At 54.6% G+C, this 21,528-nt stretch overlaps 10 protein-coding genes across 10 annotated transcripts; 4 read left to right on the plus strand and 6 right to left on the minus strand.

Moving 5' to 3' along the window:
* Positions 1–1,101: 1,101 nt before the first annotated feature.
* Positions 1,102–3,657, minus strand: BO70DRAFT_369330 (RING finger protein; the record flags this gene model as incomplete). The annotated part of the gene is made up of 5 exons (XM_025544676.1): positions 1,102–1,130; positions 1,192–2,078; positions 2,142–2,670; positions 2,741–3,095; positions 3,637–3,657. 5 exons carry the CDS (start codon positions 3,655–3,657, stop codon positions 1,102–1,104), a joined length of 1,821 nt encoding a protein of 606 aa, XP_025401993.1.
* Positions 3,658–4,131: 474 nt separating this feature from the next.
* Positions 4,132–6,877, minus strand: BO70DRAFT_310239 (translation initiation factor eIF2B catalytic subunit epsilon). The gene is made up of 6 exons (XM_025540157.1): positions 6,731–6,877; positions 6,595–6,672; positions 6,429–6,485; positions 6,229–6,353; positions 4,992–6,163; positions 4,132–4,923 (listed from the first exon to the last, which is right to left on the minus strand). The coding sequence occupies exons 2-6, from the start codon at positions 6,670–6,672 to the stop codon at positions 4,241–4,243; spliced, it is 2,115 nt and encodes a 704-aa protein (XP_025401994.1). The 5' UTR covers positions 6,731–6,877; the 3' UTR covers positions 4,132–4,240.
* A 1,144-nt stretch (positions 6,878–8,021) lies between these two features.
* On the minus strand, positions 8,022–10,613 carry skn7 (putative stress response transcription factor SrrA/Skn7). The gene is made up of 7 exons (XM_025538443.1): positions 10,414–10,613; positions 10,300–10,316; positions 10,014–10,086; positions 9,800–9,943; positions 8,858–9,745; positions 8,612–8,801; positions 8,022–8,547 (listed from the first exon to the last, which is right to left on the minus strand). The coding sequence occupies exons 1-7, from the start codon at positions 10,468–10,470 to the stop codon at positions 8,030–8,032; spliced, it is 1,887 nt and encodes a 628-aa protein (XP_025401995.1). The 5' UTR covers positions 10,471–10,613; the 3' UTR covers positions 8,022–8,029.
* Positions 10,614–11,488: 875 nt separating this feature from the next.
* Positions 11,489–12,010, plus strand: BO70DRAFT_182418 (uncharacterized protein). The gene has a single exon (XM_025538444.1). It carries the CDS (start codon positions 11,597–11,599, stop codon positions 11,891–11,893), a length of 297 nt encoding a protein of 98 aa, XP_025401996.1. The 5' UTR covers positions 11,489–11,596; the 3' UTR covers positions 11,894–12,010.
* Positions 12,011–13,146: 1,136 nt separating this feature from the next.
* Positions 13,147–14,269, plus strand: BO70DRAFT_359915 (peroxiredoxin family protein). The gene is made up of 6 exons (XM_025542652.1): positions 13,147–13,222; positions 13,286–13,525; positions 13,640–13,739; positions 13,805–13,850; positions 13,917–14,082; positions 14,146–14,269. Exons 2-6 carry the CDS (start codon positions 13,318–13,320, stop codon positions 14,172–14,174), a joined length of 549 nt encoding a protein of 182 aa, XP_025401997.1. The 5' UTR covers positions 13,147–13,222; positions 13,286–13,317; the 3' UTR covers positions 14,175–14,269.
* On the minus strand, positions 14,259–15,145 carry BO70DRAFT_359917 (BolA family protein). Its single transcript, XM_025542653.1, has 2 exons — positions 14,779–15,145; positions 14,259–14,641 (listed from the first exon to the last, which is right to left on the minus strand). The coding sequence occupies exons 1-2, from the start codon at positions 14,870–14,872 to the stop codon at positions 14,469–14,471; spliced, it is 267 nt and encodes an 88-aa protein (XP_025401998.1). The 5' UTR covers positions 14,873–15,145; the 3' UTR covers positions 14,259–14,468.
* Positions 15,146–15,433: 288 nt separating this feature from the next.
* On the plus strand, positions 15,434–16,831 carry BO70DRAFT_331950 (Nif3-like dinuclear metal center hexameric protein; the record flags this gene model as incomplete). Its single annotated transcript, XM_025540898.1, has 4 exons — positions 15,434–15,540; positions 15,618–15,661; positions 15,716–15,841; positions 15,911–16,831. The coding sequence occupies 4 exons, from the start codon at positions 15,434–15,436 to the stop codon at positions 16,771–16,773; spliced, it is 1,140 nt and encodes a 379-aa protein (XP_025401999.1). The 3' UTR covers positions 16,774–16,831.
* Positions 16,832–16,961: 130 nt separating this feature from the next.
* On the minus strand, positions 16,962–19,364 carry cog6 (Golgi transport complex subunit COG6). The gene is made up of 2 exons (XM_025540899.1): positions 19,025–19,364; positions 16,962–18,961 (listed from the first exon to the last, which is right to left on the minus strand). Exons 1-2 carry the CDS (start codon positions 19,325–19,327, stop codon positions 16,994–16,996), a joined length of 2,271 nt encoding a protein of 756 aa, XP_025402000.1. The 5' UTR covers positions 19,328–19,364; the 3' UTR covers positions 16,962–16,993.
* Positions 19,365–19,539: 175 nt separating this feature from the next.
* Positions 19,540–20,397, plus strand: BO70DRAFT_331956 (uncharacterized protein; the record flags this gene model as incomplete). The annotated part of the gene is made up of 1 exon (XM_025540900.1): positions 19,540–20,397. One exon carries the CDS (start codon positions 19,540–19,542, stop codon positions 20,395–20,397), a length of 858 nt encoding a protein of 285 aa, XP_025402001.1.
* Positions 20,398–20,412: 15 nt separating this feature from the next.
* BO70DRAFT_427238 (heat shock 9/12 family protein) lies at positions 20,413–21,403 on the minus strand. Its single transcript, XM_025547869.1, has 3 exons — positions 20,993–21,403; positions 20,730–20,922; positions 20,413–20,665 (listed from the first exon to the last, which is right to left on the minus strand). The coding sequence occupies exons 1-3, from the start codon at positions 21,024–21,026 to the stop codon at positions 20,623–20,625; spliced, it is 270 nt and encodes an 89-aa protein (XP_025402002.1). The 5' UTR covers positions 21,027–21,403; the 3' UTR covers positions 20,413–20,622.
* Positions 21,404–21,528: the final 125 nt, after the last annotated feature.

Raw genomic sequence — 21,528 nt, forward strand, 5'->3', positions numbered from 1 at the left:
CTAGTAGATATCTAGTAGATAGATACATACTATAGATACTAGAATAGATGGTAATAAACAACAAGGGTGGTTTTGCCGCGGTCCCCCCCCATCTCAGCACGGGCGGGCAGACAACCAACCGAACCGCCGAACCGCGGAGGAATCCATCCATCGGTAGGCCGGCTCCCCCCCCCCAGGACTATCTTACTACAGACTACTACTAGTATTAGATACTAGTCTAGTAGACGATCCTTCCTGCCCTGCGCGTGCCCAGCCGTCTTATCTGATTTTTTTTCTTCTTTGCCGACCCTCTCTTACTTACCGTAGACTGACTAGGCTGGCTAGGTGGGCGTGGGTGGGTTAGCTCTAGTTCATCTCCTCCTCTGGTCCTCTAAGCTTTATCCAGCCAGCTCGGGAACCCTATCGCCGACTGCGATGGAAAGGAATGAAGGAAGGAAGGAAGGAAGGGAAAGGGCCCCGTCTCGGTGTTGCTAACTTGCTCCGCGGATATGCCGCGGACTGACTGGCACTGATTGTCAGACTAGTTCAGTTCATCCCAACTAGGTTCCAGTATATTTACTCCCTCCCTCCCTACACTGAAGAGCTGGATTTTCTGTTGACGGACTCATCTCATCCTTACAATAAATCCTCTCAAAATTCCGCATCCTAATCCTAATCCTAATCCTACCTACCCACCCACCTACCTAGTTACCCATACATCCATCCATCCATCCATCCATACGTGTCCAAAACCAAATGCGAGCCCAAATTCCCATCACACACAGAGGGCGAAAGAGAGCAAAGGTAGATAAGCTAGATATAAGGGAAATTGGGAAGATGGAGAAGAGAAGAGAAGAGAAGAGAAGAGACGAGACCCGCATCAGTATCTGCTACAATAGAAAATAAACATGGCAAGGTAGATACAACACAAAAACGTTCGCCCAGCAGTTAGTTGATACAAGCAATAAAGATCTCCATCCAGGAAGGAAAACATTTCAGGACGCCGGAGGGATAGTGAAACCATATGCGCTGTCGTTATGCACGTCGTGAAGCTCGTCCACTGGTCGGGGAGGGTGGACCCGACATAATGTACGTAGGTCTGATCATTCTATACGCTCTACTCTACCAATCCACGTTGAAGGTCCATTCCCCTGTGATACGAGTCAGTGTACAATACCCTCGAGGCACAAGGGCAGGGCAGGGGCTTCGTACCGTTTTTCAGGTTTTCTGCGGTGTCGCTCAACAGGATCACCCGTCGTTTGTTGCAGTAGGCCGTCTTGTCCAGGATGTCGACCTTCAAGTTTGCTAGCTCCGGCACGGGCTTCTCGAACATCTCACTCAGACTCTCCACCGCCATCTCCAGATCCTTCTGGTTGTCCTCGAAAATCTCCGTGAGATTGTTGCGTGCAAGGTAATAAGCAAAGGCATACGTCCACTTCAGCGTCTGCCGACACTGCTGCAGCGCTTGGGACGCCGTGTCGAGGAACTGCACTTCTATCCAGGAAAGCCCGGATTGGGACTGCAGGCTGGTCATCTTCTTCTCGGTCTTCAGGTATAGGTCTTTGTCGAGCTTGGCCGATTGCTCGTGGTTGGCGTATCGGTTATAGTAGTGGAGATACCGCTCCAACGACGCCCGGGATTTCGCCTGCTCGGTCCGGGCCTCGGAACCGGATTTCTCTTCGTAGCGATTGCAATTATACCAGCTGGTGCCGTGTTCGGACCACAGTCCCATGCACATCCAGCAGAACTCGTGCTTGCACTTGCGGCACGTCATGTGGTTACATCCACCGTTCTTCTCGATCGTAGAGTGGCACCTGGGGCACTCCTTGGTATTGGCCGAGATCCAGTTCGCCGTCTCGGAGTCGTCCTCGCACTTCTGCAGCCACATTTTCACCAACACACAAGGCGCCGGCTGGTGGTCACTCAGCGTACATCCAAAGCAGAAATAGTGCTTGCAGTCGCATTGCACTGTCGGCACAATGCGACGGAGGTCACGCTGCTTCACGGGACACTCGACCGCGTACTCGCAATTCGGGGCCGGACACCATTTGATGTTGTCCCTGTCATCGACGTACGTCCGCATGAGAAGGGCATTATATCTAAACGCAAGCATCAGCACGCCACACGGACGAGTAATCAAACGAGGCACACTCGGTCCTTACCTATCCTTGAGATCATCCGTCACAAGCAGCCCTAACGATTTCGAGTCCACGATAATATTACATGTGTCGCCCGGACATTCTATCCGAGCGGCTTCTCCCTCCTCCCGTATCTTCTGCCGGAGGTAATGTCGATAGCAGTCCACGCAGAAACGATGTCCACAACGCATGGCGTACGTCTCCAAGTCGTCCCCGTCTTCACAGCAAATGTCGCACACGAATCCTGGTATTTTTTCGGTCCTTGGATTCACTTGGGTATTGGCTCCCAGACCCGCTTCCTCTAGGGTCGTCTCGGGGTGATCCATGTATGAGTCAATCAACTTCTCGCGGTTCCACCGTCCATATCGCAACAGGATGGCCGACGACTCTGGTGGCAGTTTGAGAATAGACGAGACCTCGTTGATCTGTACATTCTGTTGTTGGCGGATATCCTCCGGGCTCAAAACACTGGACTCGACTTCGTAGGGCTTCCGTTTCGTCGCGATAATATCTTTGTCTTTGGAGAATCCGCCATCGAAATCGTCTCCGAAGTCTGGCCAGTAGAAAGAAACAAGGGTCAGCACAGGTTAAATCAGGCACAGCCAACAAATCGAATCACCGACCATCTAAACTCTCAACATCACTTCCTTGGGTATCCAGAAAGTCATCCGGGCTTGAGCCGATGCTCATGAAATCCTCGTCCGACTCCATGGTGGTGGACACCGGGGTGTTGAGATCCGTGGACTTCGTTCGCGCAGGAACCGAGAAGCTCCCTGAGATCCCTGACGTGGAATCTGTGCCGGGATCCTGCTCTGCGGACCTGAGTTTCTTGCGGGTGGAGTTGCCCGAGGCGGGCGTTCCGGTGGCGGCGGGCGAGAGGGCGACGGAAGCCTCGGTGGCGGCTGTTGTTTCGTTATGTACAAGCGTCGCCTCGGCCGCCTTCCTCTTCCTCGTGAGTGGAGGCGTGGTGAAGGCGTCCTGCCCGTGGCAAGCGGGTGTATGTGCTGATGCGAAAAAAGGCAGGACTCGAGGTGGAACGTCGAGGTCTCTTTTTCCGAGACAACACAGCCTACCGGAGAGACAGGAGGGGGGTGGACGGATGGAGAGGATGGGAAGGTTTGCGGAGATAGGGGGATAAAATGGAAAGGGTGTAGAGGAGAGAGGCGACGCGGATCTAACCCTCTAACCCTCAGCCGAACGTCTGCGGTTGCGTTTGCTGTGGTAGCTTATTGATGCTCATTCAAGAGCAGGGTAAAAGGGAGGGGTGGTGTCACTAGCAAACGGGTGGACGTCACGGGAGGTGTGGGGGCGTTCGACTCAGGCCAAGCCGCACCGCACCGCCTGCTGGAGGGGAACAACCGCTGGACTCTGGAGGGTCCGAGAATCGACCTGAATCAATCGAACCTTAGATTCAAGTAATGAATGGTGGCGGGGCAGTAAACACACGGGTTTCACTGCGTGCAAGAAAAAAAAAAAAGTAAAAAAAGAAGCGAGGGCTAGCAGCAAAAGGGATTATCACTGATGCTGGAGGCTCCAACATATGTATCGTATGTAATGTATGTATGCTCCGTACCTTGGCAGGGTCAACTGCAGGAGCCACGAACTCGAAGGGCCCAAGTGTGGACTGAACTCCACCAAAGACCCAGAATTTTGTAGATAGATAGGCCCGGATTAGAATAACAGCTGTCCTTCTCCGTGGAAGTGATCAATCACTGTATGATTGGGACCACCCGGGTATCTGCGGTGATGGCAGCTCCCAAGGAACAGGAACAATCTGCAGTGTGCAAATGTCGGATGTTTGCTTGCTTGAAAAAGAGATACCAGGCAATACTCCAGACCCTGGACAGTAAGGAGTAAGTAGTTGCTCTGTATGCCAGGCCAGCACATGCATGGGCAGGAAGAAGAAGAGGACCACGATGAGATAGATCGATCACTGACAAATAATAGCCTCTAAATATACTCTCTTTGGGTTAGCCCTTCACCTGACCTCCGCGGTGGCCTGGCCAGGCAAGCAGGCAAGCAGGCACCCATCCAGGCCCCATTCAATCGATCCATTCATTGATTGTGAAGATTCCCTCATGGGTCTTGATTTTGCTAGCATTATGGGCCATGGTCTATTTCATCTACTCATCATCTTCATCGCTGTCCTCCTCATCATCACTCTCCTCCTCGCTGCTCTCTTCCTCTTCGGCATTGGCCAGCCAGTCCACAAACTGTTGGGTTTGGCTGCGCACCTGTCGCATCTCCTCGCTGTTGCTCGACCGCTCATCAGCCCACCATTGCTCGTAAGCCTCCTCCTCCAGGATCTCCAGCTCGTACAGTTCCTTGGCCGTGAAAAGCAGAACCGTGTCACCCCGGCTGCGGTGCACAAGATCCTGCTGGATGAGAACCAGCAGGTCCACCTGGTCGGACTTGGTCTTGCTGTCCCGGTCGAAGAGAGCCCGTTCGACGATCTCCCGGTACTTGCCAAAGATCTCCCGGATGACCTCGCCGGCTCCCTTGCCGCCTTCCATCAACTGTTGGATGCGCTTCATGAAGGCCGACACCACGGCGCGGCGGACCTGGTGGTCGGAAGCGTTGGCTGTCATCCGTAGACTGACCAGCTCCAGCTGTACCACGTCCGACGTGACGCTATCCCGCAAACTATCGTAGACACTAGCCGCGGCATCGTGCACGAAGTGATCCTCGTCGTCCTCGGACATCGTAGTACTGAAACTTCCGGAGCGAGATCCTCCGAAGTCTGTGATCTCGGAAGATAGCGTCGAGATCGACTCGGTGGAAAGTGACAGGTTCGCCATGTTGTAAACTGCAAACGCAAGGTTAGCCGGGCACGCAATCCGAAAATCGGGGAATTTCCAAGCAGAGGGTACATACTCAAACCAGACGAAGCATTGCTGGCCGTCTCATCGTCATCTTCGTCTTCATACGGAACGTATTCGTATCCCTTGCCGCCTTCTCCGACGACCTCGGGTTCATTGGTTGGCTCGCCATCATCATCCTCCCGGGGAGCCTTTGTTATCCGCCTGCCCTCGGTGACGTTAACACCGTCGGCAATCTCCACCCCATACGAGATCAGAGACCCAGGCTCGATGATGCAGTTTTTGCCCACCACCGCCCGGTCAGCAACGATGGCCTGGTTGACAGTCGTTCCATCACCGATCACCGCGCCGTCCCAAATATAGGCACCGTCCAGCGTGACATTCTTGCCGATCTTGCAGTTCCGTCCGAGAACCGTGTTCTTAACCGTCGTCTTGTCCCCGATGCTCGTGCCCTGACCGATAACCGTGCGCCGCCCGATAACGCATGAGCGGGCCAGAGTCACGCCCTGTTCCTGGTACAGGCTTCCCTTCCGGAGCTCGTAGTTGTGACCGGGGAGCAGGTTCGTATCGGGACACAGGGGGTACGTCCAACGAGAGATGATATCCTTGCTGACGGCATCGTAGGCCTTCAGGTTCCGCACCCGCGCGGCATAGTGGTCCTTGATGATGTGGGTATGGATCGTCTTTCCATTCAGCTCGTAGTCCTTCAACACGCCGAACAGGAACTGTTTCCGGGGCGCCTGGTAATCGAAGCTGTCAGACCAGAGGCTGAGCACGTCCGGGGTACAGATATCGATATTGCAGTCAATCAGGTCTTGGCGAAGATCAATCTCCTGGTGCGTAGTGATGAGTTCGGTATCAATGTTCAGGCGGGAAGACTCCGGCGAGTAGTGATCGATCTCCTCGTAGTGTATGCAGCGGTCCTTGGTGGGGTCGATGACGAAGACAGGCGACACAGACGACGACTTGGTCCTGTGGTTGCGACCAGCCTCGCGCAGCACCATGGTCATGATCGCGTTCTTGTCGGACTCACGACGGGCACGGTGCTTGGTCAGCGCACCTTCGATGGGCAGGTTGCTGATGACATCGCCGCTGACCACGATGAAATCGCCCGTGATCAGATGCTTGCCGTCGAGATCACGCATGACATCTCCGACGGATGTCGACGTCGACTTGAGGAAGGTCAACTGCTTGAACGGCGACGACGGCGCTCTCCATTTCGACGCACTGTGTAGAGACTCCTGGTCAGCCCCGAGATCCAATCGCCAACCCCGCAATGTCAACCCACGTACTTGATGTATTTCTCCAACTGATCCGAGTGCGCGCCACCGTACAAGAAAACGTCCTGGACACCGGCGTTGGCAAGGAACTCAAGCGTATACTCGATCAAAGGCGTGTTCGCAAGGGGCAAGAGACACTAGTATCCCTCCATTAGTCCACATCCTCTAATATCCACCCTCCCTTCTTTCTTTCCAGCACACGAGATACATACCCGAGGCTTCTCCAGTGTGAAGGGCTCGAACCGAGTCTCAAACGTATCCGCAAGCACCTAGAACCAGAAAACAACCAGTCAGTCCAGCACTCGAAACCACAGCGAACCCAAAACAGATCAAAGAAAGAATAAGAAAAGAAAAAAAAAGGAACAGAACAGAACATACCACAGCCTGCAAAGTCTCCTCCACCTCCTCCGTGGCATTCGCCCTCTTGGACGCACCACCTTTTTGTTTCGGGCCCATCTAATCCCCCCCCCAAACCATCAGCAATTGATACACGACTCATACAATGCGCACTCACATCTAGTTAGTTAGACAGATTCCCCCACCTCAAACTCAAGTATTCAAAGAAAAAAAAAAGTCCCCAGAGGACAGCGAAAAACCAAAGCAGGGAGGTCCAGCCGTAACGCGCACAGGTTCAAAGCAACTCACGACCGGTCGAGTTCACCAGGTGTGGGGGGGGGAGGCGCGCGTAACTCGTAGTAGTCTTCAGTTCGCAAAATCTCCGCCAAGCCCGCGTTCATCGGGCGGAGGAGTCAGACTCCATCCCACCTTTGCGCGCGGTTTGCACTGTTTGCCTGGTTCCTGACCGCCCAACCATCACGTGCTCCACAGAGTGATCACGTGTTGCTGGGTTGCTGCATCAGCCACGGTGGCTTGATCGGGGTCGGGGGGTTCCAAGAGTCCAGAACACGGCCAGGGGCCTGGGCCCTCATGGACTCGAAGGAATATCCCTTGTTCAGGGACCACCGGTCTAGAACCTTATCTGTCATGGGTAAGCTGATGAATGCACGATCGTGGGCTGCGGGAAGCTTGGTTGGGGTGGATGAACACTGGGTCGTTGGATCTTCACCTCCGTGAGTGGTTGCTCAGTTGCACAACCCAGGGCTGCTGATGGGGGCCGTATACGCATACATTTACAGTCCACGGTGGTTCTACGGCTTACGCAGCTGAATAATGCCGGGCAGGGTGGGTTTACTAGGTAGCACAGAATCGAGGTAGGTGTGCTTGCGGGGTAGGATTGGTGATAGTGTAGATATGTGATTTGGCTCTATAGATTTCCCACTGCCCGGCCCAACAACCCTGCTGTTATAACCAATTAAATGACCCACCACAAATTGACCTTCCCAACAGAGTTACAGAAAAATGGTCGGCGCCTTAACGAGTAATCGCTTCCAGCGACACGCACACAAATCGATGGATACTACCTGCTGCCAGCTCAAGGTCCCTTCTTTCAAACCACGGTATCTGGATGCCATACCTCATGTGCCAGTTTGATTGTACCGGCCATCCAGTAGAAACGAAACAACGCAACAGTTTGCCGCAAGACGATTCGCAACCTATGCAAGTAACAAGATACGCCCTAAACACCGGGATATATCGAACAAATTCTGCAAAACAGAAACGCAGTACAACTCCCCGAGTCAACAGTATCGTACGGCTAAGATTTCATGAGAAGAGGAGAAATGGAAATCGTGAGGCGAGGAGGCATGGCGGGAGTAGGGGGAGAGGAGCGGGGGACGGGATGGGAGGGACTGAGAGAGGTCGTCCTGAGTTGTGGTGGACGAGGCGACGTATACAATAGTAGAAGGCACCGGGCCTAGCCAGTCCGCGTCGCTTGCATTGGGTTGACGATGGGCTGCGCCTGGTGCGCATACATGCGCGGCCGTTTAGCTATGTTAGGGGGTTCCCCGGCACTAGACATTTCTGAAAGCTGCCGTCGTGGTTGCGGCCTGGCGGCTGCTGCAGTCGCTGCAGCTGTGAGCGCCACAGGAGGTGCAGGATATTGAACGCCATTTTGGTCCACGGCATATGCAGCCGCGGCCGGGGTAGCAGGAACGTATTGACTTGGGACCTGTTGAATGCTAGGGGCCACAGGGGCCATTCCCGGGAACTGGCCGGGGGATTGCCAGTTATTCATCGGAGTTACTGGTGATTGACCAGGGGAGCTGTCCTCTTTAACCGACTGGGCCGCCGAGCTCTGGGCGGCCATAGTGACCGAGGCCGCAGATTGGGGAGGCTCCATGCCCGGCTGAATCTTGAGATGGACCAAGTGTTTCTCAAGCATATCAAGAAGACTCTTCCTCGTGAAGGGCTTGGGGAGAACATCATCCATGCCTGAAGAAATTAGCCCCTGAGCAAGAACGACATTTGGGGGATGTTTTCACAACCGCGGACATACCATGCTGGAAATAGAGTTGGATATCATCGCTCCGGATATTGGAGGTCATGGCGATGATGGGGGTTCTGTCGAACTGGCGGATCAGATGGCAAGCCGAGACACCATCCAAATTGGGCATGATGATATCCATGAGGATAAGATCGTATTTGGAGCCATCCTGGATCTTGTTCACAGCTTCCAGTCCATCAAACTGCAACACCGTTAGTTATCATACACTTGAGATACACCCCAGCAGGCAAAACTTACCGCGGTATCAATGTGACAGTGGAAGGAGTAAAGGAATTTCCCGCCGATCTGTCGGCATGTCGCATCATCCTCCACAAGCAGAATATGCGGGTTGCGCATCCAGCCAGGGTCGACATTTGCGCTCTTCTTGCGGTTGTCGGGGAATTGCCTTCGGGTCTCGTCAAGCTCTTGCTTGGGGGGCATCGGGTAAGGGACGTTGTTGACATGTTCGCTGTACATAGGATCGATCCCATTTGTGGCACCGACGGGGTAAACGACGGGCTCGATCTCGCCGTTCATCTTCGAATAGACCATGGCCTGGTTTGTGGGCGGGGGGCGCGCGACACCGTTGCGCGAGGCCGCCTCCATAGCAGGCGCAGGAACTACCGCCGTGTTTTTCGGGGGCTCCCCCATTGACTCCAAGCCAGCCAGGTTGAACTGGATTTCGGCGTTCATATCACTCAGGAGTTTCGAAGCATGCTGCAAGGGCGATGACGGCTCGTCGTCCATGGTTGCGACCTGCGAAGGACTCATGGTCGAGCCAGCTTGGCCCTGGGCTTGGAAAGGCGCCGCTGCCTTGCTGTCGCGCCTTTGGCGAGCATCGACAGAGAGCAGGTAAGTCATCACCTGGTGGATGACGTTCTCATGGTTGAGGACCGTTTTCTGGACCCTCAAAAGCTCCTGCAGCATCAACTGGTGATCGACCGTCAGCTGTGCGTAGCGATCCGACAAGTTTTGGATCTGCTGCTGCTGCGCCACAATCTGCTGGTTCAGCAAGTCTATTTGCTGGGTAGGGACCGAGTCGTCGCTGGGCTGGGTCTGTTTGCGCGGAGCCGGGGCCTTCCGCCGGATGTTATCGAGCGACTCCTTGCTGTTCGCTCTGAACTCGGGGTGTTTAAATTCCCACGCCTAGATCCAATTAGAACAGATCGCATCGACCGCCACCGAGCGCTGCATCCTTACATTCTGGCCGTATGGCGACTGCCCATTCTCCTCATTGTTCTGTCGCACTTTGTGGAAGTCGTACTTGTTCAGCTGTCGCACGAAACTGGCGAAGTTGCTGTGCTTGAAGTGTTTCGGAAGGATGGTTTTGGTGAATTTCTCGCACTGGCAGGTAACCGGTCAGTCGCGGCGTTGCGATCGCGGGAGAGGGGGGAGAACACGGAGAGCGCCGCACCTCCAGGACCACAAAACTATCCCCTTCATCACCCCACCGCACGATTTCCGAATACGAGGGATCCTCCAGCATCCTTGGCCAAGTCAGTACTCATTATCCGATCGATATGCAAGGTATCTGTCGTTTCAATCTATCGGGCGCAGCGAACATCGGGCAGTGCTGGGGTGGGAGGCGTTGAGGGTCGGGTTTGGGGGGGGGAGGAGGGGAGGAGCCGAGGGCGAGCGACCGGACGGACGATCAAAGCGAGGGAAAAGGTACGGGGGAAGGGAAAAAGGGGAAGACTCACTTGTAGAGTTTCCGTACCTAGGCATTTTGTTAGCGACCGAACAGAAGGAAAAGTAAATAATTCATTGATCATATCATGATGATCAGGGCCATCGGCATCGAGGCCGATACTTACAAAATCGCTGGAGTTGCCCGCGGGGGCGGCGCTGGTCGAGGTCTGGCCACCGTCCATCGTGGGCTAGATGGGTCGCGACCGATCGAACAAGCAACAGGCTCAACACGTCGCAGGGCTTCGAGGAGCGGGCGTGGACGGGAAAGAGAAAACCAACCAGCCGACGATTTCTCCCGGAAGTTCGCAGGAGGCGAGAATGGGGGGGGGATTGGGGGGGAAAGAAGAATAAAATAATAATTATAATAAGACACGATAAGAGGAAGAAGAAGAGGAGGAGAGAAGAAGAATGGGGGAGAGAAGAAAAAGACGACCGTAAGGTAGCAGTAGTGGTGGTGGTCGCAAGAGAGATGGAGTGGAAGGAGGAATGGGAATTAATTAGTCGCCTCCGTTTGGGTTTAGTCCGGGTCGCTCGCAGTTCCCCCGGTGGGCCTTGGGGTGTGGTGTTCAACCTTCACGCTTCACAGTACAGTGGTAATGAGAAATAATAAAATGGAATTAAAAATGGAAATGCCTGAGTTGTTGAGTGTTGGTGCAAGTGGGCTGATGGAGGCGTGGTGGATGCAAGCAAGCAGGCCAGCAATCAATCAATCAACAGATGGGGGTTTTTTGCCTTTCCACGGCTCGAGCCCATTTGGCAATCAGGTTCAAGGGCAACTGACTATCAAGTGGGTTCTTCCTCTTTTCCCCCCCTCCCCCTCCCAAGGACGTGGTGGTGGTCACTAGCCACACAACCATCTATCTACCCGACGGTTTATGTGTCTGTCTGTCGCTGTTTATTATTTTCTTTCTTTCTTTTTCTTTTTTTTTCCCTTTTGGTTCACTCTTCCCCCCCCCTCTCCCCCTCTCCATCCCCAAATTACTTCCCCCCCCTCCCTCTCATAATTCCTATCCATCCATTCTATCTGGTATTTTCTTTTTGGGTTTCGGGTATCCGGGAGCTTTTCTACCTGCGCGAAATGTTTGGTGGATGACCTCAAGCAAGGAGATCCTAAAAGAGGGGTAGACCAGAATTCTCCTGCTAACTCCAACTAACTAATTCTTAGAGCCTCGGGGACTAACTAATAGGGAGAGACAACAACTCAATAATATTAATAAATAATCCTCGCCCGGCCCAAAAGGGGAAGGTTCAAAGAAAACCAACCCCGAAGCATCAAGTAAGGTAGCCAACTTCATCAACAGTGACGAAATGTATCTTCTGGCGGCACTCCCGGCCCCAGGCTGTCAGTGCGCCCGAACGATGCAGAACCACTGCATGAAAAAGGATGGGCGGGGAGCCATGGGGATAGGCTGCCCGGAGCGGAGGGGCCTTGGGATTTACCCAGCGATCAACAACGGTCGTCATAGTATACGGACGGACGGTTTGTCTGTTCGCTCGGCCCACGCGGTAGACAACCAACAGATGCGGGTAATCGAAATTGAAGTCAGGTCCGACGGTTGCCGGATGGGAACTATCTATCTACTAGTATCTACATTCCCCAGATGAATACTATCCTATCTTTGGAGTACATCTGCCTAGGGGCCCATCCGATGGGGGTCTTTATTTCGGCAGTCAATGCAGATCCCTCACTCAGATAGCCGACAATGTGAGGATTGGAAATGCAGCACACACACACACACACAAATGAGTTGCGGACAAAGAGAGACAAAGGCACAGCCATTCCGTGCCCGAGTGTTCCCAGTTGAGCCAAAACGATATGATAGAGATCCGGCAGGCGCTTTATTTAGTACAAGGAGTGACGGGATGGATGCGCCACCTCCCAAGCATCATGTACTCGTCAAGGGAGCAGAAGATGCCCGACTCCAGTATTACTTGATTGATTCCTGTCCTGCATTTCTTCTTAATCACGCCCATCAATAATATCCAGCCGCCACGGTCTGAGATAGATGGGGTGCAGCCGGGGCCCAGACTCCCTCCCCGGACCACAGCCACCTGAATGTTGCGAACCCTTGCAGTATGATATAGACAATGCAGGGCAACCCGTCCGTCAGGCGGGAATTGCGAACTGTCAAAGCTAGTGATCGAGACTGGTCCATGGAAACCCGGAGGATATGTCCATTGGGTTTGATTGATTGGATGCGGTCTCATCTGAGCATCTCATCTCATCTCACTCGGGTCCGGATACCTACTGGACATGCCGGGGCATCGGAACGGCTCTGACTAACCGGGGAGGAGCTAACTAGTTATTCCTTCATGTAGATAACACGATCATGAGGCTCACTCACTCCATCAACAATTTGACGGACTGATAGCCAAAAACACAAAAACAACATTTCGATGACAAGGATGGGATTCGAACCCACGCTCTTTCGAACCAGTGTTTCGGATCGTATCAAGATAGGCTCCTAAAACTGGCACCTTAACCACTCGGTCACCTTGCCTGGAGATGACAAAATCCGTCGATTTCCTACATCATCGCCCAGCATAGCATCGATGAAGGCAAATCTGCTGTGGCCAGCGACTCACGGGCACCCCCTAATTGGGTTGTCAACGGGACAAATGACAGCTCTCTGGATGTCTCTCCGCATTCTACGGAGTACGACCGTCCTCACTGAAACTCAATACAGGGCTAAGCATTCCTCAAAATGAGAATAGAAGGACTTGGTCATTCAGCCAGGGCCCAGGGGAGCGAGTCCCCCCCCCCCACGTTCGGCGACTGACGTCCGGGCTCTGCAGCGGCCGAAAGCGACCATGACGAAATGATGTTCCGCAGCTGAACCATCCTCGAGAAAGCTCCACCACTTACCACTTACTTGCACTTCCCACTCCCTCCCCTCTCTTCATTGACAACTCATTCCACGGCTCCAGACTTAGGTTAGCTTTCAGGGGCTCCTGTGACTTGAACCTCCCATCTCTTCCATCTAACACATTCCTTAGGAAATTATCATTCATTCATTCCTCCTCCAACCATGTTTGCTGCTCGCCGTCTCACCGCGGGTGTCCCTCGCGCCCTGTCCCAGAGGGCCCTCTTCCACAACACCGCCCCGGCTTTCGTCCAGAAGGGAGACGCCATCCCCAACCTGGATGTTCTCGTCGAGAACTCCCCCGGCAACAAGGTCAACCTTGCCACGGAGCTCAAGGGAAAGGGTGTCATTATCGGTGTCCCGGCTGCCTTCAGTACGCATCCCTGTTTGCGCCGACCTGCTCGTCCCGGGCGGAGAGAGAGAACACAAACCCAATGCTACTTCATGTTTTTTTTTTTTTTTCAAATGCTAATTCCTGCTGTCTTAGGCCCCGCCTGCTCTAGCAGCCATGTCCCCGGATACATCAACCACCCCAAGCTCAAGGAGGCCGGTCAGGTCTTCGTCGTCGCGGTCAATGACCCTTTCGTGTAAGCTACGAGCCACTAGCCAGGTTCTTCGACTGAGGACTTTTTTTGGACTAATCCCACAATAGGACCAAGGCTTGGGCGACTTCCCTCGACCCTAGCGGCAAGAGCGGCGTAAGTGATACCGCCCATGTCCCTTGCACGAATCCTCCAATATCTCAATTACTAACAACACCATAGATTCGCTTCCTGGGTGACCCCTCCGGCAAGTTCTCCGAAGCTCTCGACGTGACCTTCGACAGCGCCTCCATCTTCGGAAACAACCGCAGCAAGCGTTACGCGCTGCTCGTCGAGAACGGAAAGGTCAAGGAAGCTTTTGTGGAGCCCGACAACATCGGCCTTGACGGTACGTCTCCTGTCAACCCCGTAGCATCAATCATACTTGGGCCGGTACTAACCGCGAATACAGTCTCTGCGGCCGAGAAGGTGCTGGGCTAAACGCGTCCGGCTTACCCGTACACCATACCCCAGCCGTTGTGTAAAATCTAGTATACAAGACATGACAATAGATCATAATATTTATTCCGATATAAGTCTATTTCCAAAACCCATAGCCAGCGAATGTGAAAAGAAAAAAGTTGTAGCCGGCTGCGCAAAGCCCTGATCATCGATTAACCCAACGCCCGACTGCAATGCCCCTCAGACGACAGAGAGCATGCTCAATACCCAGGATATATCCACCTCCACCTCCGATTTCCTCCCAACTGCCAGGGAAAGAAAGACAGGGTTCGTTCAACCCTGCAGCGCTTGCCACTGCTCCGGAGTGTAGCACTTGGGCGTCCAGGCATGGATAGCCGCGATCTCAGCCTTCAGAGCCGAGTTGACCAAGCGATGACGGGCCAGCATGGTCTTCTTCTCGAACTGCGGGGAGACAATCACCGCCTGGAAGGCCTGTCCGCAGCCACCTAGAGAACAAGAAAAAAAAGATACCGTCAACATTCAAGTCCTCATATTTTGTATTTGTATATAGAGAGAGGGAGCGGGCATCCCGCAAAGCAACAAGCAAAGCAATTAATCAGCAAGCACGGGCAATTTTCCATACCCGACAAATCTTCAATCTCGACATGCTGAGCCTGTAACTGGTCGATCAATTTAAGCTTCAGCGAGTCTGCCGTGACACCCGGGGTATCGGCCATGGCTGCATTCACTGCAGCGAAGGAGCGCGCGGAGATCGAAAAGGGCGATTGGTGATGGTGGACGGGGGTGCGGAGAAGATACCGGCAGCTTCTGCTCAACAGGGTAGTGGTGCGTGAGTACATCAAGCGCGGACTGGGGAAGGTGGTTTCTCGGGGAAGTCAAGTTGATGCGGCAGGTTCTATTTGGGATTTATATTATTGGGGACCGGGCAGGGGGAAAGGCGACCGATATCGTCCCAAGCAAATCTGATACTGAGGTGCGGTTGATGCCTCGTTCTTCCGATGTAGGATGACGGAATTCCTCTTGGTTGGGTTAGTTACCGTACCGTATGGGCTGTATTGGTCAGCTGCCGCGGTGGCTGGTGCGTGCTAGGCTGGATGGGGACTGGCGTGGTGTGGCGCCAGCTTTCGCCTCGGCTTTTGATCGTCTCTCTGCCGTGCCGTTGCATTGATTGTTCGAGCTTCGTCTTGTTTCATAATCGCGGGGTTCTGCTGTTCGAGCTCGACGTCCCGCTTGATTGCTGACATCCCCGGGTTAAATCAATACCTCCATTATTGTCTATGAATACTCTTGCCCTTGCCCGCTATTCCCATCGCCTATACTCCACAATGTCGCAGCCCATCTCGTCGCCGTTCACGCGGGCAGTGGTGAGCTCCATGAGGAAGCTGTACGTCTTCTAGAACATCAACATCAACGTCGATTCTCTCGCGCATTGCTCGCTGACACCGCATATCAAAACACTAGCTACCCCGAGTCCCTTGCAGAAAAGAGCTGGGATAACACCGGCCGTAAGCTCTCATCCACCACCACCACTACACACCCAACTAACACCCATCTCCCAGTCCTCCTCGAAGCCCCCTTCAACCACACCCGCAGACAGAAGAACTCGGTCCTCCTAGCCATCGACCTCACCACAGCAGTCGCCGATGAAGCAATTGCCCGTCGAGACTCCATAGTGGTAGCCTACCGTATGCAATGAACCAACCCACCACACCACACCACACCACCAACTAATCCCTCCCCTCCCTCCCCTCCAGACCCGATCATCTTCCGCGGCCTGAAATCGCTCACCTTCAACGATCCTCAACAATCCACCCTCCTCCGTCTCGCCACAGAAGGCATCAGCGTGTACTCCCCGCACACGGCCATCGACGCCACCCCCGGCGGCATGGCCGACTGGCTGTGCGACATCGTGACCGGCGCAATCGCGCCGACCAGCGCCTCGAAGCCCTCGATCCAAAAGTCCTCCTCAGCACACTACTCGCACCTCACGTTCCCGCACCCCCAGCCCGCCACGCCCGCCACACCCGTCCCCCACGTCCGAAACACCATCATCCCGTCTCCCCCGCCCGTCCCCGAGGGCATGGAATCCGCCGGAATGGGCCGCATCGTCACCTTCGACGAGCCGCAGCCTCTCACCGCCATCGTGGATCGCATCGCCCAGGGCGTCGGATACCCCGGCGGTATTCCCATCGCTATCCCGCAGACGGCCACCGTCGAGGATCTGAAGATCCGTACCGTGGGCGTGTGTCCCGGGTCCGGGTCCAGTGTGCTGCTCAAGGGTACCGGTGGTAAGATCCCAGATGTGCTCTTTACCGGAGAGTTGAGTCACCATGAAGCCTTGGCCGCTGTTGAGCGCGGCTCTGTCGTCATTGCCCTGGCCCATACGAATACTGAGCGGGGGTACCTCCGTGCCGTGATGCGGGAGAAGCTCGCCCGTGCGGTGCAGACGGAGTGGGAGGCGCAGCGCGCAGAGGGGTTGAAGGATAGCAGCAGCAGCAGCAGCAGCAGCAGTGCGGCGGACTCGGACCTGAAACAGGCTTTCGATGATGCAGAGTGTATCGTTGATGTCAGTGAGCGCGATCGCGACCCTTACGGCATCATGATCCGGCAGGTGTAACTGCAGCCCTACAGGTAGGTAGTATACATAAAACCAGAGCAATACACATATAGAGTCCATACGAAAAAAAAAAAAATTCACAACACAAAATAATACTATATACATACATACATACATACATACATACACCCTCAAATAAAACCCACCCCAACCACCCTCACAAAACGACTAAAAACAAGAAGAAACGAACCCCCTAAAGAAAATAAGATGAATGAATCTCTCAACTCAACAAAACCCTAATCTCCCCCGTCGTCCGGGGGAACAACTTCCTCAATCCCCAATCCTTATCATTCTCCTCCGCTCCCTCGTCCCCATCCGCATCCTTACCCTCATCATCCTTCTCATCCCCAACAACATCCACATCCACATCCACATCCACATTCCCCCTGGCCTCATCCGCCCCGATAATCATACCCTCCACGAACTCGAAATCGCGACAGAACGCCTCCACGGCTTCTTCCGTCACGCTCTTCACGAAGGTAGCGCTCTGCACGCGCTTCAGGTTATCTGTTGCGTCCATCAGCGCGGACGGAAGGAAGTCGTCGAGTTGCTGGCTGGTGGCGATGAGGGCGGCGGGTTGGAAGGCCGGGAGGGCGGTGATGTCGGCGATGTTGTTTGGTTTGGACGACTGCTGCTGTTGTTGGTGGTGGTGGTGGTGGTGTTGAGGGAGGGCAGCGGATGATGATGGGTGCGGGGAGAAAGGTTCCAGGGCTGCGAGGAGGGAGTGCAAGCCTGAGGAGGTGAGGAGGTAGCGGTGTTGGATGTCGAGAAGGTCCATGCGGAGGGTGGAGAGGGCGGATTGGAGCGGGGGGGTATGGGTTGCGCTTGCGAAGGGGTAGGGGGTTATGGCTGCGCGGGTGGTGAGGTGGATGTTTGTGAGGTAGATGGTTTGGATGGTGGTGGTGGGGAGGTCTGCGGCAGAGGATTTGGCCAGGTCCAGGAAGGGGTCCAGCGCGGCGCGGAGGACCGGGGTGAATCTGTTTTCCTGGGCGGGGTTGCTGGGGTCGGGGTCGGCGCCGAAGGAGGCTTCGTGGGTCTTCATCAGGGAGGTGAGGACTTCGAGGGCGTCTTGGAGGAATTCGGGGACGGAGAGGTCCGGAGGAGGCGTGAGGGCGGAGTGGTCGGTCGAGAGGTTGGTGACTTTGTCGCGCATCAGGATGTCGAAGTGCTTAAATGTGAACGCTTCGAGGGTCGAGAGGAGTTCGGAAAGGCTAGATTGCGGGCCCAGGAGCTTGGAGAAGGTCGTTTGGTAGAAGTTGAGGAGGTTGACCACCTTGTAGCAGGTGACGGGGTCGTCGTGGCCTTGGATCACCAGCTCGACGCGTTGGCGCAGGGCGCGGGACACGCCGATCAGGTCGCGGTTGACTAGGTCGCTGAGGGCTTTCTGTCCGTCGAAGGTGACCTCCTTGTCTTCGTCGATGCGGGACCATGGCTCGCTGCTGAGCCCGGCTTGGATGCCTTTGGCGAGCTCTTCGCCGTCCGCGACGAAGAGGGCCTCTAGGGCTTCGCGCTCGGATACGGTGGTGGAATGCACCCAGGCTAGCATGTCTCCGATGTAGCGTAGAGGGTCGTGGGCGGAGAACTCTATCGGCTTGACATTTCGATCCCCGTCCGCGCCGGATACCGCGTCCGTGAGGGCGTAGTGGAAGGCGTCGGAGAGCACGTAGTCCCGGGCCTCTGCGAAGAAATCCAAGCAGCTGTGGAACAGGCTCGGACGCTCGGCCAGGACTCGCAGGACTCGCCGGATGGAGCTGCTGATCCGGGGATCTTCGAGGTTCAATGACCGGAACTCCTTCTGGATCCACCTGTAGAGTTTCTGGTAGGCCGAGTTGAGGCTTCTCGAGCTCTTCTCCATGAGTTCCAGACCGAGTCGCTCGTTCTCACCACCCAGCAGCACCTCGCAATCACGGTGCACCTGCTTCACCCGGGAGAGGATGTCGAAGAAGTGATCGTCGATAGGCTCTTCCACAGATGTCAGGACCAGAAGATCCTCGTCAGAGACGATGAAGTGTTGGGTGAATGCCTGGAGAAGTTGCTGTTTGGTCTCCGCCTCTTGCTTTTGCTTCATCAACGCAGACGCTTCCTCGAGAACAGGGGTTGTCTCTTGTCTCGCGGAGACTATGTGCTTCCGCATCTCCTCGCATGTCTGGTTCAGGTTCGATATCACGGTTCCAATTCGTTTCAGTTGCTGCGTATTCGACCCAGGTTAGCATGCATATCAACTCTCCATCCAGTTCCCCGCGAATCTCACCTCCGCAACCTTCCCAAAGTCCCGTACAATCTCGGCGTTACTGTCGACCACCTCTTTCTGGACGTCTAGACGGAGCTGTCTGCGGACCTCGGCCGTGTTGTGGATGCCCCGGAGACTGAGGGTCTCCAGCGCGTCGCGAATGTCCGAGTCGGCATATGAGGCCGAAAGTACACTTGTCAGTCGGTTGGACAAGGCATTGGATCGCTGGTGTGCCGGCGGCGAGAGGGGCGAGGAAGCCGGCGAGGACGCTCGAGTGGACGCATGGCTGGAGATGGCTCCATTGGGAGGAAAATAGCCCGCCATGCTGCCCGATGTTGGTCGAATGAACCCGTATCACCGGAGTGGTGGTGGTCACTGCGACGGTCCCGATGGGCGGAGGCGGAGGCGGAGGCGGAGGAGGCGGAAGTCGGATAAACACCGCGCGCTTTGGCCGGCTGCAACATCCCCCAACCGTCCATCTGCCATCACCAAGCAGCAGTCTTCGTATTATTGGAGACGCTACCGTCGTATCCGTCATGGACAGCCCCCTCGTCTCCCCCGCAAAGGCCCGCCAGGCAGCTATCCAGGCCAAAGACTGGGCCTATGTGAACTCCTGGCTGGGTCGGCAATATGCGCCCAATCCGATTCCTAACTTTGAGCGGAATGATGATACCCTACGCACTCTACTGGCCCTAGCTGCCGCCAACGATGCTGCGGACGAGGAAGCCACGGTGCTCCATCAAGCGCGCGAGGAAGCGGTCCGGCAGTTCAAGGCCGGAGAAGAGATGGAAGAGAAACAGAAGACGGAGATCTTGGATGAGGTGGAGATGAGTCTTGATGATAATGGCACGCGGAGTCTGGAGGATTTGGCACAGACGACTGCGGTGCTTGGGGCCCTCAGCTCAGAAACGAGAGACCTTGGCCAGTCAATTATCGAACTCACGAAGGAAGAATTCGGCGTCCAGGAGCAGCTGTCTAAGGTTCAGACGCTACACAGCTACCTAGAAACCGAGCTGGCGACGCTCCGAGAGCAGCTTATGGATCTTAAAACGAACGAGGCGTTTGAGACACCCGCCAACCTCCCGGCACAAACAGCTGAATGGACGAGAGGTACCAAATTGCTCAACGCCAAGGTTGGCGAGTACCAGGATAAGATTGCCTCCCTGCAAAGGAACCAGAGCAAGGGGCCTACGCTTGAGGAAGTCATTGCAGAAGAGGAGAGCGTCACAAAAATGCTGGAAGCCGTCAAGACATTACAGACTAGGGTTGCAATGTTTCATGACCTCCCGAAGGACATACCCGGAGCCAGGTCCAGGTACAAGGAACTAGAACGGGAGCTTGACGAACTCACCCTGCAACGGGATGGCATGTTCGAGAAGCTAGTGGACAGGTAAAATGCGTTTACTGATGGAAAGTAGGATGTTTGTTTGAAATATTACAAGACTAGCATTGAGCCTAGTGAAGTGATACTATCAAGATATGGTATCGTCGAAATCATGATATCATAATAGAAAATGTTCCGTGAGCCGCCAATCCATCTTCCACAATTCCCATGCACAAGACATCACAGAACCGAAAGTGTTGTTAGGCGTGACTCTTTAAGGGTATATGTGGCTGGCTTAGTTACCACCGAGACCGACGGCGTTCTTGATCTTGTCGCCACTGTTGCATATATCAGTGCACTGTTTCAAGCTGAGACACACATCCAAGCCTGGGCTATACTGACATCGAGCCGGAGGCACCGCCGTGGGCGGCCTCATCGTGGGAGCGCTGGGTCTTGTCAAAGGCCTCCTGGGGAGCGGACTTGCTGTCGTCGGACTGCAAGCCGCGGGCAACACGGTCGGTGGTGTCGGTGAAGGTCTCCTTAACCTTGTCCTGGGTGGACTTGGCGGAGTCGGGAGTGATCTCCTCCTTAGCCTCTGTGCATATGCGTTAGCATCCTGCAAGCAAATGACACGGTAGCCAAACATAGGAGCAGGGGCGACATACTGGTGGTGAAATCCTTGCGGCCGGCGTCAGACATGATGATGGTAGTTCGGTTGGAAGTTTGAAGAGGTAGAGAAAGATAGTTGGTTTGAAGAATTGAGCTGTAGTGGATTCAGATGAGGATGGTTGATGATGAAGCGAGGTTGAGAGGGGTGCAAAGAAGGCTTTATATAGCTTTCTGGTGGTATACAACTTGCTCCATGACGTCGTTAATCAAACCCGGGCATGAAAAGGCTACGCAATCCAGGTGAATGTGATGCTTCTACTTTTAGTGAATGCAAGCAATTTCCCTGGGAGAGATCCCAGCGAACCAGCGAGCCAGCGAATCAACGTCATCGTGAAGAGGGGGACCCAGTTCCAATCACGACGAAAGATCTAACATGAGCGTCATCGGTGACAGTCCTGGCGATCTGGTCTGGACTCCCGAACCAGGGAAATCGACCAGCTTCCCCGGATGCTGGACGCAACGCCATAATGCGCCTATCAGATTCCATGACGTCTCGATGATTGCATGCACGTTGAATGCGGTTAGCGCCGTG

The sequence above is a fragment of the Aspergillus heteromorphus genome (genome assembly GCF_003184545.1).
Source record: "Aspergillus heteromorphus CBS 117.55 chromosome Unknown BO70scaffold_5, whole genome shotgun sequence".
Classification (NCBI taxonomy): domain Eukaryota; kingdom Fungi; phylum Ascomycota; class Eurotiomycetes; order Eurotiales; family Aspergillaceae; genus Aspergillus; species Aspergillus heteromorphus.